A 12,818-nucleotide genomic window follows, 5' to 3' on the forward strand; every position below is an offset into this window, starting at 1 on the left:
TAAATTTCCTGATTTTGTTCAGTGTACTATGGTTACATTAAAGAGAACATTCGTGTTCTTAAGAGATACATGCTGAATGACTTAGGGGCATCACATCTACAATTATTCTCAAATGGATCAAAGTCATGATAATTGTACTAATGTGTGTGTGTGTGTGCACGTGTGTGTGCGCACATATGCGTCTATATGGGGTTGGGCGAGGCAGGTGGAAGAGGGGAAGGAGGAGGGGAGGATTAAAAGCAAATGTAGCCAACAGCTAAGGATTGGTGAGTCTGGGTGAAGGGGATACAGGGGGCTCTGTATTCTTGACATGTCAAAATAAAAAGTTACCCAAAAATTAACTTTAAAAACAAATGTATGAAATTGCCCATAAATATGGCATACGAGGGTTCTGTGTCTAGTCCTCTGCACCTATGTAGAAATATATAATACCTATAGCCAGGTATACATGCATTTTACCATCCTTGGCTCCATGAAAGAATGCTGTGGCTGAATGGACGGGAGGGAATGTGCTTTTGACACACACCCCACCACTTTATTTATTACCTTTGTGATCAAGGGGAAATAAATCTTCAAAACCACCCAGCAACAGTTTGGCCAGCCATCAGCTGGTGGCTGGAACCAGACAGAGCTCCCTCTGCCCTCCCGGTGTGGTAAGGGCAAGAGGCCAAGGACACCAGTCTGTAGCCACTCCCCACACTGGGCTCCGCACGCCCCAAAGTCAAGGCCACTCATTAAGAAAGTAGGAGGAACCAAACTGTGTCTCATTCAGTCCCTTTTCACTCATCTACTCCCTTGCCCAAAGCTGACAAGGCCTGGGTGGTGGGGACTGATCAACAAACACAGCAGACCGGGGCCCTCAGCCCACACCCCACCTGTGGTCATGTTTGAGAGCATGAGACTGTCTTAGTCCCAGGTCCCCAAAAGTCTACACAAAAGTATTTAGCCGTTAGATCAACCAAGACAATTATGTCCTCTTATATAAGAAAACATACACACGTATACTGAGGAAAAGCAAATTTTTTCATTCAACAAGTATTTAATGAGCACCTACTATGTGCCAGGCAATGTTCCTGGTGCCTGACAAAGTGAATGGAACAGAAGAAATGGCCTGTCCTCTCGGAGCTGACACTCGGGTGAGTGAGACAAACAATAAACAGGAGGTTGGTCAGCCATCTAGTGTGTCAGGTGGTAGCAGGGAAGGGGAAGGAGATACGAAGTGGCGAGGTGGGGGTGGAGTACAATTTTGAAAGGGGGAGGGGTGGTCAGCAAAAGACCTCCTCGGGAACAGGCCGGAGTGAGCCACAGGGACAGTGGGAGAAGAGCATCCCAGACAGAACCAGTGAGAAGACCATGAGGCAGGAGAAAGGACATGTGTGGCTCGGGGGGGGAGGGAGTAGGAGCAAAAGGAGATTCTGGAATTAGGTAGCAGTGATAATTGCACAACTTTGCGAAAATACTCAAAACCACTGAATCATGCACTTTGAAAGGGTGAGGTTTATGGTGTGTGAATCATATCTCAATTAAAAAAAAAAAAACTGTATGAGAAAGAAGAAGAGAGACTAACAGGAGAGGAGACAGAACCTTCCAGGCCATCCTGAGGACTTCGCTTTTACTCTGAGGGAGGCGGGAGCCACGGGAGGGCTCTAAGCAGGGCAGTGGTGAGAACTGACTCAACCGGACCCCTCTGGCTGTGTATGGAGGGCAGACTGGGGCAGGCCCAGGTGAGAGCAGAGCAGGCAACTGTAATCGTCCTGGCTGCTTCTCGACCGGGTGTCCTTGGGCGAGGCACTTCACTTTCTGTGCCTCAGTCTTCCTCACCTGTGAGGTGGGTTTGAAAACTGCGTTCCCCAACACCACAGGGCAGAGATGAGACCTAATATCACACAGGAAAGTGTTGTTAAGGTGGCTATGAGTCGGGTGGAGGCAAAGGTACCACCAAACAGTTTTTAATCATGCAAATTAGTTTCCTGAACAGAAAACAGGGGGTGCCTTCCTCTCTCACAGGAAGCAGAGACCCATCATAAATCAACAGCCCTCTCACCAGGGGCCACCGGCACAGCCTGTTTACGCCCTGGTCATAAACAGGGACCCAAACTCTTCATCGGTTGTGGTCAGCTCAGACACAGCACTCCCCTGGAGGCTGAGACCCAGAAGGGATGGAAATAGCCCTGGGTCACACAAGAGCCTTCCCAGAGGGTCTGGGGATCTGCCTGGTGAGGGGAAGGTATGGTCCTCCCTCCTGGATGAGTGTCCAGGCCAGAGGCAGGAGGTGGCTGCTGAGATCTTGGGAAGACCCCCGGGCAGTACAATTTTCAAATCATCAATTAGACCATGCCACACCCCTGCTGAAAACTCTCCACTCCACTGAGAATCAAACCCACAGTGCTCACCATGCATGAGTCCCATACCACACCAACGTCATCTCCCCAACTCCGCCATCCTGGCCTCCTACTGTTCCTCAAACAAGCCAAGCATGGTCCTGCCTCAGGGCCTTTGCACATGCTGCCCCCTCTACCCAGAACACACTTTTCTCGACTCTTTCTACAGCTGGCTCCTTCTCAACCCCAGGACTCAGCTCAGATGCCACCTCTTCAGAGAGGCCTTCCCTGACCACCCCATCTCAAGTAGATGCCACCATCCCCATCACCAACACATCCTCATTTTATTTCCTTCTTGGTGCATCCACTCCCCAGCTGAGTAGACTTGAGCAAGTTACTCCATTTCTCTGGGCCTTAGTTGCCCCATCTGCAAAACAGGCACAAGAGTTGTTGCGAGGGCTCAAAGAGATAATCCACACAAAGCATAGTAGGGCCTCGGTGAATATAATCATTACATCTGTCGCCACCTATTCAAGTGATCTCTCTTTGTATTGTCTGAAGATTCCACGAGGGCAGGGGCCTTATCCATCTTGTTCTGGCCACGCGCCAGCACCGAGCCCAGAGTCCATTTATCGAATGAAGAAGTGAATGAGTGAATGAAAGCACCAACCGCCCACAGCCCCCGCGGGCCCTAGCCTCGCTGCTGCTGCTGTGGCTGGGAGCAGCTCCTAACAGAAGCCACCCACCACCTCCCCGCAAGGGGGAAAATACAAGCCCCCAGATCCTGGCGGCTCATGGCCACCTGCTTCCACCAGACTTTGGTGGCCCTAGTCCCGCCAGCCTGAAATAGCCTTGCCTCCCCTGGCCCAGACACAAGGGATCGTCTGTCAGTCCCACCCTGGGGAAGGAACCAGGCGGGTAAACACAGACTGAGTGTCCGACCACAAGACAAAAGAGGAGCAGGCTGAGCCCCTTCTGGTCCTCAAGGAGCCGAGAAAATAAAAATAAACTTGACACAGGGCTAGGAGGCTGGAAGACTTCCTTTCTTCCTCGGGGTTCCTCTCAGATAGCAGGAGAGCGGGCAGCAGGTACCGGGGTAGCCCTGACCTTGGCTCAGCGCTGGGCTCTGCAGGCACTTCCCACGGATGACTGCACTTGGTCCTTGCGGCAATCCCCTAAGGGCTCCGATCATCTCCATTTGCAGACGATCATCTCCATTTGCAGACGGGGAGACCAGGACTCAGGGAAGCAAAAGGACTGCCCAAGGTCACATGGGGGCAGGGCTGGGATTCGACCCCAGGCCGTTCGGCTTCTAAAATCCATGCTCCTAACCATGAACCCGAGACACAAGGCTGGATGAAAAGAGCGACCCTATCATGCCACTCAGGTAAGCACATACACACTCAGACACAGCGATTCCATATGTCTCTGCATATGCATATAAATGCCCTGAAATGGACTGAAAGCAGAGCCGGTGGTGAAAGGAGGTTATAGCCCACTGGTTCGCAGCCAGGGGTTATTCGGTCCCCTGGGGGACATGTGGCAATATCTGGAGACATTTTTTGACTGTGCCAACTGAGGGAGCAGGGCGCTACATGTATCTAGCGGGTAGAGGCCAGGCCTGCTGTTAAACATCCTACAATGCACAGGACAGCCCCCCACAATGGAGAGTGGTCCCGCCCCAATATTTCAGCAGTGCCAAGGGCTGAAGTATGGAGGGATTAGCCCCCGACCGGCAGCTAGGGCTGAAATGCCCCCTGTGGAACCTCTTTAAGAGGGACCTTTGAGCCAGGCTAAAACACAAATCCTGGGAACTCTTCTCCCAGAACTCTCAGGATGGAACCCTGACCAGCCTTAGGACCACCACCCTTGACCAGAGCTCACCTCCCTCTGGGGGCCACAACTTCTGCAGGGGGGTCCCTCTAGGGTCTCACCTGCAAAACAAGGAGTTTCAGACACCCCTCTCCTCCCCCCCACCCCCCCCCCACCCCCCACCAGACCACTTGCTCTCAAGTTCTATGTCTCCAAAACTCTGGGGCAAGAACCAGCTGGGGCCCCGCCCTGTACCTGAGGAACAAGGCACACTGGTTTGAGGGCCAGCCCACCCCGATTACCCACCTCCTGCCAGGATTCCAGCCAGAGAGCTGGAGAAGAGAAATCACAAGAATCTGAGAGGTTAAGTTCTTCTACAGGCAGCCATGCCCAGTTTCAGAGACACCTCTTGCAAAAGCTGGGGGGGGGGCGGGGGCCACGCTGTGAAGCAAAGAGGATGTGGGTTTTTTGATCTGAGGGAGTGGCCCAAGCTCAACAGGTCTTCTGCTCGGTGGCCTGACAAAGGGGGGACAACCTCTATGAAAGGGGTGCCCTGAAGCCTCCAAAAGCCAGGGACATCAACTCCATGCATCTATTTTTTAAGTGACAGATAAATGGTTATGAGGGAAAACACTCAATAATAGTGAATGGGCGTCCGGGATGCTCATTTGAAGAACACGCTCATTCAAATGCACGGGATGTAGCATCTCTGTTGGGTCATCCTTCTGCACAGGACAAGAGCCACATCTGCCCTGTTGACAGCTGCATTTTCCTGGCCTAGAACGCTGCCCAGACCATACAGCAGGTGCTCCCAAACTACCTGCACACTAAGAAAAGCAGTCTAATTTCTTTTTGGATTTCCCTGTGGGTAGCTCTGTTTGCCCTGCACAAAAGATGCCCCCCCAACTCCTGCTGACCCTGAGGTTTCTATCATCAAAAGATTTTCCCTGACTTCCTAATGGTGTTCTGTCCAATACAAAGTGGCCTGGCATCCTGAAGCTCCGATAATTTGGACCTTTGGGCTTAATTCTTGTCCACACGGGCAGCCGGAGGTCTCACAAAGGCAGTTAATTTTGGTCATGAACGCAGCATCATCTTGGGGAGTTCAGGAAAGCAGTCAAGAACGTGGGTTATGCAGCCAGACTACCTAGGTTTGAATCCCAGCTCTGTCAGGCTGTGTGACCTTGCAAAACTGACTTGGCCTCTCTGTGCCTTGGTTTCATTTGTAAAATGGGAAGCACAATACCTAGCACTTCAGAGTTGATACACAGAGAATGCTTTATACAGGGCTTGCAAACATTCAGTACTTCATAAGTGTTAGCAAATTATTATTATTGCTGTTACATTAAGCTAGTAATCATGCTGAAATAGAATTCTTTCTGTCAGAGTTTTGTAACATATATGTTCACATACGTATGCATAATTTTATATGAAAACAGTATTATAAATGAGATTTCTGAGTAGATTTTTCCCTTTATTATCTTCCTGCTTGCCTGTCTCCACAAGATACACGTCCTTGTATCCTTTTCCCTAAACACCTACAATGTCCTACATACGACATGTGTATGTTATGATTATCGTTTATTTTCCCAAAGCAAAATTGTGTTATATACACTTCTCAGCTCCTACCTTTTGCAACACGCTGTTGTGAAAATCCCTGAAGTCACTGAGTAGGTCACTCTGTTTCAGTGACTACAGAATTTAAAATGTGACCCCCACCCCACCTCCTGGCATTTCTCTCTAGTGTGAGACTAGCAGCAAAAAAATCTTTAAAAAAAAAAAAAAAACACTGACAACACAAAACCACAGTTTCTTGTTTTGGAAAGCAGAGCTCCAATGAGAAGAGAAGCTCTGGTCTCCTACCCCCAAAAAAGCAGAACCAGAAAGCATTCTGGGAGCTTTCTGCCGACACCCTCTGAGCCTCAGGGACCCTGGTCCAGCCGATCGAGCAGACCCTCTGGGTGCCTGGGAGTGACAGAGGTCTCTGCCCCCAGCCAAGGGGAGCCCTTTGGGGGCCTGCTGACCAACCCTTACCCAGGGGTCTCTCTACCATCCACTCAGGCTCCTGTCTTCCCACCCCTGCCCGGCTAGCACACCAATCGTAGGATGCGTTGGCACCTGCCCCTGAGGTCTCCCCACTTGCACGCAGGGACCCCAAACCAATCCAACCAAGAGGCAGGTGGGCCCAAGATTCAATCAGCCTCCTCTTTAAGTGGGGGGGGAGACTGTGAACCCCAAACAGACAACCTCCTCTGACCCCCACTGCTGCACATCCCCAAAAAAGCCACCATAGCATACCGAGCACCAGCTATGTGCCTGGCACAGTGCTAACAGCTTCAAGGTCAAGTTCATTCAAGCGTCACAACACCCCTATGACACAGGTGCTATACTGTTCCCATTGTACAGATGGGGAAACTGAGGCACTGAGCAGGCTAGTGACCTTCCCAGGGCCACACGCAGTCAATGTGGAGGAAAGCCAGGATGTAAACACCAGCAGCCTGGCTCCAGAGCACCCCATTCAACCCTCACGTCATGGACAGACACTGAGCACGGAGGAGGAAGCTGGCAGCCTGCCACTTCCATTCTTCTAGAGCTCTGCCCATTCTGCAGAAGACAGAACAGGAGCCACAGAGGGGAAGTAACCAGAGGACGTGCAGGCAGAGGGTCAGGGTCACAAAGACCTCAGTTCTGCCACCTTAAGAAATCATGGGCCAAGCCCTCTATAAGCCAGAGACAGTCTGCGAGGTACCCAGGGCCATGAGCTCTGGGGTGGGCAGCCTGCGACCAGACCCTGGTGCTGCTGTCTACGTGGCCCAGGGCAGCCCACTTAAACTGTCTTTGCCACAACTTCCTCATGTGTCAGGGGGGTAATGACAACACTCCCCTCACGGGGTAGTAGAAAGATCAAATAAATGGGTACATGTGAAGGGCCCAGAACTGTCAATAATGAATCAGTGTCAGCTCCTACACGGTAATGACTAGAATTGTTATTATCATTGTTAACACTGCCCAAGAGAACACACAGGGAACACCCAACACAGCCGGGGCTTCTCAACGTTGAAATCCAAGGTTCTGAGTCCAAACCTAGGGCACTTTCCCCCACAATCTCTGTGGTATCCCCCAAGAAAGATCTAGCATCTCTACAAGAGGGCTGTCCTTGCCTTCCCGTGCCTCTTACATAAACATACACAAAACATGGCACCAAAGTCATCAGTCCCCCTTAGAGATGGGGAGGGGTGTAAACCAGTTCCTGAAGGTAGTGGGGAAAGACGGGGAGATTCTGGAGGAACCACAGAGCCCCAGAATCGGAACAAACAAACAAACAAAAAAACCACTGGTTCCGGAGTTTAGACAGTCAAAAGGAAATTCACTCAGGGTCCCTGTCCTCCTTTCAGTGCTGACTCAGACCTCACTTCCTCCAGGCAGCCCTCCCTGACTTCTCCTGCTCACCGGAAGCTGGAATCCTTTAACCCAGTGTTATTTCATCATCATATAATAGAAAAATTAATGATGATAACTCATATTTATATACCATACTACCTGCGAGGCACTGTTCTAAGTGCTTTATATATATTTATATAACTGACTTATCCTCTTGAAAACCCTGTAAGATAAGATCTATTATCATCTCCTATTTCACAGATGAGGAAAGTGAGGCTCAGAAAGGTTAAGCCACTTGCCTAAGGTCATACAGCCCAAGGACTCAAACCCAAGCAGTCTAGCTCCAGAGCCTTGGATTTGAATTTCTGTAAGCATCCACTTCGCCACCATCAACTAGATTGTCCCCTCCTTGAGGGCAGGAACCGGGAGCTGGCCCTTCTGCATGTCCCACATTTCTCCGTCATTTCTACTGACAACGGGACCTTAAAACTAGGGGACACAGGAAGGCTAGGGCAGCCCTTCAAGACCTGCCTCTGCCTCATGGAATTAAAAGCGGGGAGGGATTACCAAGCATTCTTCCCTTACCAAGGATAAAGGCTCGGAGGAGAGGGTGGGAAGACAGAAGAGAACAACCTGCAGGCTGCCAACCTCACTGCGTGGAAAGCCTTGGTAATTAGCAGTTCCTGAAGCTAAGCCCTGGGTTTTCAAAACTGAAAGGCCTTGGGGTTGTTTAGGGGGCATTTCTGATGGAACAAAACAAGAGAGGCCTCCTGTGGCTCAAGAACAAGGTATGGCTGGTCAGGTTACACAATCAGTCCGTTTCCGGCACCAGCCTGGGGACACCCGAAAGGACAAGGCAGAAAAGCAGCCTGGATTCTCCTCCCCTGGGTTTACAGGTGGAGAAACTGAGGCCAGGGCAGGGAGCATGACTCGTCCAAGAATCAGCTCGTCTCAGAACAGACAGGTCAATCCTAACGAAAATTGATGAACTCAATAATGTGGAAGTACGGAAATCTGTTGGTTTTTTCCTGTTTCTTTAATAGTAAGAATGGTTGATTCCAATCAATTTCCATTATTCCAGCAATCTCAGACTCTACAAGTGGACAATTTGAAACCACAGTTGACTCAAACACAGCCTGTTATCTGTTCTGAAACGCACCACACCATCTAGGCAAGGGTGTGGGAGGAAGAGGTATATTTTCTTACCCATTAATACAAAAATTGGTTTGTCTTTCCTCTTCCCCTTCCAGACTGAGGAGCAGGGAGTGGTTCAGAAGGAGAAGTAAGGAGTTCCCGAGCATTTGACATTGCTCAGAGATATCAGAGCTGTCTACATCTTTATATCAGAAACTGCCAGCTTCCTTTTTATTTTTTTAACTATGAGAGAGGGAGAGATGGGAAAGAAATGCCAACCGTGCCTTATTCTCACAGGCTTTTCTAGAAGGGTCCTTTAGCCAAATGGTTTTCAATGCCACCGCACAACTCCCCAACCCCCCCCAAAGCCCCCCCACACACACACACCTCTTTTCACAGAGAGAAGGGCTCTCTCCTCCCTGAGTTGGAACTAGGACCTCACACAGCCTCAGCTGTACCTCCAAGCCAATGGGGACCCCAGAGGATGCCAGAGGGCTCCCTCTTCCCCCCAGAGACTGGGAGCTGCACAGCCAGGCTCTGGGGTCTCTGGAGGAACAACCACCACCCCCACCAGTTCTTCCTGAACCAGGATTAAAAGACTTCCTAGAGCCGAGAAGAGAGTAAATGAGGTCCCAGCAGGAGGCATGGAGATTAAAGCCCTCAGAGTCTCCTAACTTCCAGCGAGGCTTGGCCCCAGGCCCACCCCCTCCGCCCCCTGGCCACTTTTCTCACTTCCTAGGAGAGTAGGGAAGTGGCCCCTTCCTCCCTCTCACAGGGGGAATTTAAAAAAAAAAAAAAAGCGGGGGGGGGGGGGAGCGGAGAAAGAAGAAAAGAAAAAGAAACGCACCACACAGTTTGGAGCACTGGCTAGGACTGCCCTGGGTCAAAACCCAGTATCCCCAATTAACCAGCTGTGTCATTCTGGGCAAGTTACTCAACCTCGCTGGAGCTAAACTCTCCCATCCAAAAAATGGGGTAAATACTTGTGGCCTACTTCATGGGCCACTCGGAAGGCTAAACCTCCTAATGACACATGCAAGTGCCTGCCAGCCTGCCACATCGTAAGCGCTCAACTCTTGAGAGTCTGACGCGGTGGTTTTGCCACTTAGAGATGGGGGTGGGACCTGGACTGCCGAGTCGTGAGTTCGAAATCCACTCTCCCCAAGCTCCAGCAAAAGCGTGTGCAGTGGGGAAAGGGGTCCTATCCTGAGGTTTTGTGCGTTTGTGGGATCTCCATCCCTCTCCCAGGCTCTGGGTTGAATCCTCCTCTCGGAGGGGCGCTGGGCTCTAGGATGTCTAGGATCTGTCCCAGATGAGTAGTCGGTGGTGCACTAGGTGGCGAAGAAATCGCCGGGGGGAAAAAAACGCAGGAGCGAAAGCTCCCGGCGCCTGGGTCCCAGAGCCCCTACCTCGCGGATGTAACTAATTTTAAAACTATTTGAAAGGCGGGAGGGGAAAAGAAAAAGACAAAAGGGCAGCGTGCAGGGGGGAAACGGAGTGCGGGAGACCCCGAGTCCGGGCTTGGACAGCTGGCCGGCCAAGGAGGCGACAGCCCAGCTCTGGAGGAGCCCAGATCTCCCCCACTTCTCTGTGCGCCCGCCAAGGCGCCCCTGAGGCGACTCCCACGACCCCCAGGGACATCTGCCACAGGTTGTGGGGACCGCCCCGCGCTGGAGGCCCCTGCGCTCCAAAGCAGGGCTGGCGACCGGGACAGAGGCTGTCCCCGCGCGTCCCGGGCGACACTCACCGATTGCAAGAAGCGCAAGGTGCCCACGTAGTCCCTCTCGGTGCCCAAGATCTCGTTGAGGACGCAGAGGCGGAGGCGCAGCTGGCGTTCGGAATCCCGGGCGACCGCGCACGGGCCAGAGCTGGGCGCAGCGGCGCCAGGGGCCCGGGGGTCCGGGTGGGCACCGTCCCCAGCCCCGTCGCCGCTGGGATCGCTGCCGCCGGGTCCCTCCATTCTAGCGCGGCCGCGCGGCGCCGGCTCCTTCCCCCGCGCGAAGGTCGCGCCGAACGGCGACTCAGGCGTCCAGGCGCCCCATCCCGGACGGGGCGCGCCGGCGGGCCGGGCTCAGCGGCGGGCCCGGCGCCTGGCGCGGCGGGCGGGCGGGACTGGGGGCGGGCGGCCCGGGCCGGGGGCGGAGGCACCGCGCGGAGGCTGGACGAGGGGCGGGAGGGGGCCGGCCCTCGGGGCTCCCAGACGGCGGGCCCCGCCGCCGCCCCCGCCCCCGCCGCCAAGGGAGCGTCTGCCAAGTGCCACGCCGCTCTCGGGCCGCAGAGGCGCTCCGCGGGCGCACCGGGCCCCTTGGAGACGCGCCGCGGTGCTCGGCGGCTACGTCGGAAGCTGAGAGCGGCCGGAGCCGGGGCGCTCGGGCGGGAACCCTCCGGCAGGGGCGCCGCGGAGGCCAGGGACCCCGAGGCGGCGCGTGCGCCGCCGCCCGCGCGCCAACTCCGCGCCCGGACGCGTGGCCCCCTCCCCCGCCGCGGGCTACGCCACTCCCACCCGCCACACGCGACACCCGCCGCGCGCAGGCACACGCACGCAGGTCCGGCCGCCGCGGTCGCCGGCTGCCGCCGCTCGGGCTGAGCGAACCCCCGGCTGGAAAGGGAGCCGGCGCGCCCCGGCCCGCGCGACCCCGCCGGCCCGGGAAGACAGGGGGGGCGGCCCCTCGCCGGGCCGTGCCAGCCTCTGGGCCACTTAGCCCTTTGGGTGCCCTCGGGCGCTGCCACGACCTTGGGGAAGGAAGACGCGCGGCTCTCTGTCCCTCCCTTTCTCTTGCCCTTTCCTTCCTTCCGTTTTTGTCCCTTTCTTTCGGGACTTCTTTGCCCCCAAGAGACGACTCTGCTCCTTCCACCTTTCCCAGAAGAAATTAGTATCTGCTCTCGAGTTACTAATCAAGTAGCAGATGCTCTGTCCGCGCCCCACGCCCATCCACCCACCCCCCGCGGGAAAAGGCCTTGGGAAACCGGGCTGCTACTCCGGGCTGCTCTGTGTGACCTTGATCATCAGCGGAACCGCTTGACAAATGTCCTCACCTGCCTCACAGGAAGGTATGGAGAGGTGATGGAACTCTGGGCCCTAGAGTAAGCTGCTCAGGTTTGAGTCCTATCTCCCTCACATGCTAGTGGGTGACCTCGGGCTGGTTTCCTTGCCTCAAGAGCCTTAGTGTTCTCATCAATACAACGGGAATGATACTGCTACCTAGCTTGTAGGGTCCCATACAGGGTTATGTGTTAGTCCACAGGACATAGTTGGAACAGTGCCCAGTACCTAGAAAATTCTCTATGTCCTTTATTATTATTGTTATTCGTGTGCAAACTGTTCTCTTGGCCTGGCCGCATTGTCCAAACTGTCCACAAAATCCCTAATCTTCCCTTATTCACCCCCCAGGGATTGTACTGTCTCAGCAGTGGATTAAATGATTCATATGCCCCCTCTATAGACTGTAATCATCCTTTAGGCAAGAACATGACTGCTTATTTATCTTCTGTTCCAGACACCCAAGACTGTTCTCCTATTGGCCTGGGCAAATACTCCAAGTTCCTCAGGACACTGGGAGGGAGTCGGGTGGCTTCTGCCGTCTAGGAAATGTGTCTTTGGGACTGTGGACAAGGTGGTGGCATTTGATCTGGGCCTTGAGTGAGTGAAGTTCTTCTGGGCAGGCGGTAAAGGGTGTGCGGTAGGTGAGTCTGCCAGGTGTAGGTAGTGGAGTCAATTATGTCCAAAAGATGTAGAGGTGTCTGAGTAGCTCTGCTGTGTGACCTTAGACTAGTCACAGCACCTCTCTGAGCCTCAGATGTCTCATCTTTAAATTAATCCTATCTACCACGAGGAGAGAACATAGTGGGAACATATGGCTGTGGAATGAAACTGGTTTGTACCCCAGCTCCAACTCTAACTGGCTGGGTGACCTTGGCTAAGACACTTCACCCCTCTGAGCCTCAGTTGCCTAATCTGTAAAATGGGAGTCTTTATAAGAGAAAAAAAAAAAAACATGTACGTAAAGCAGGATTTCTCAACCTCAGGACTATTGACGGTTAGAGCCACGTAAGTCTTAGTTGTAGTGAGCCATCCTGTGCCTTGTAGCCATTTCAGCAGTATCCTGCACCCACCAGATGCCAGTAGCACTCTCCCCCGCTCCAGCTGTGACAACTAAAAATGTCACCAGA

The 12,818-nt window shown here is 53.4% G+C and overlaps 1 protein-coding gene across 2 annotated transcripts in view; it reads right to left on the bottom strand.

Annotated features, from left to right (window-relative positions):
- The window catches only part of PREX1 (phosphatidylinositol-3,4,5-trisphosphate dependent Rac exchange factor 1), a 178,382-nt gene extending 167,623 nt beyond the window's left edge, over positions 1 to 10,759 (bottom strand). For both annotated transcript variants that reach the window (XM_064573328.1, XM_045885915.3), the window contains exon 1: positions 10,396 to 10,759. In XM_064573328.1, the coding sequence (XP_064429398.1) occupies positions 10,396 to 10,608 (213 nt within the window). In that variant the 5' untranslated portion in view covers positions 10,609 to 10,759. The remainder of the gene's footprint in view (positions 1 to 10,395) is intronic.
- Positions 10,760 to 12,818: the final 2,059 nt, after the last annotated feature.

This window comes from Mirounga angustirostris, unplaced genomic scaffold (assembly GCF_029215605.1).
Source record: "Mirounga angustirostris isolate CCGP_5_RB_7025 unplaced genomic scaffold, mMirAng1.0.hap1 SCAF_10, whole genome shotgun sequence".
NCBI lineage: Eukaryota > Metazoa > Chordata > Mammalia > Carnivora > Phocidae > Mirounga > Mirounga angustirostris.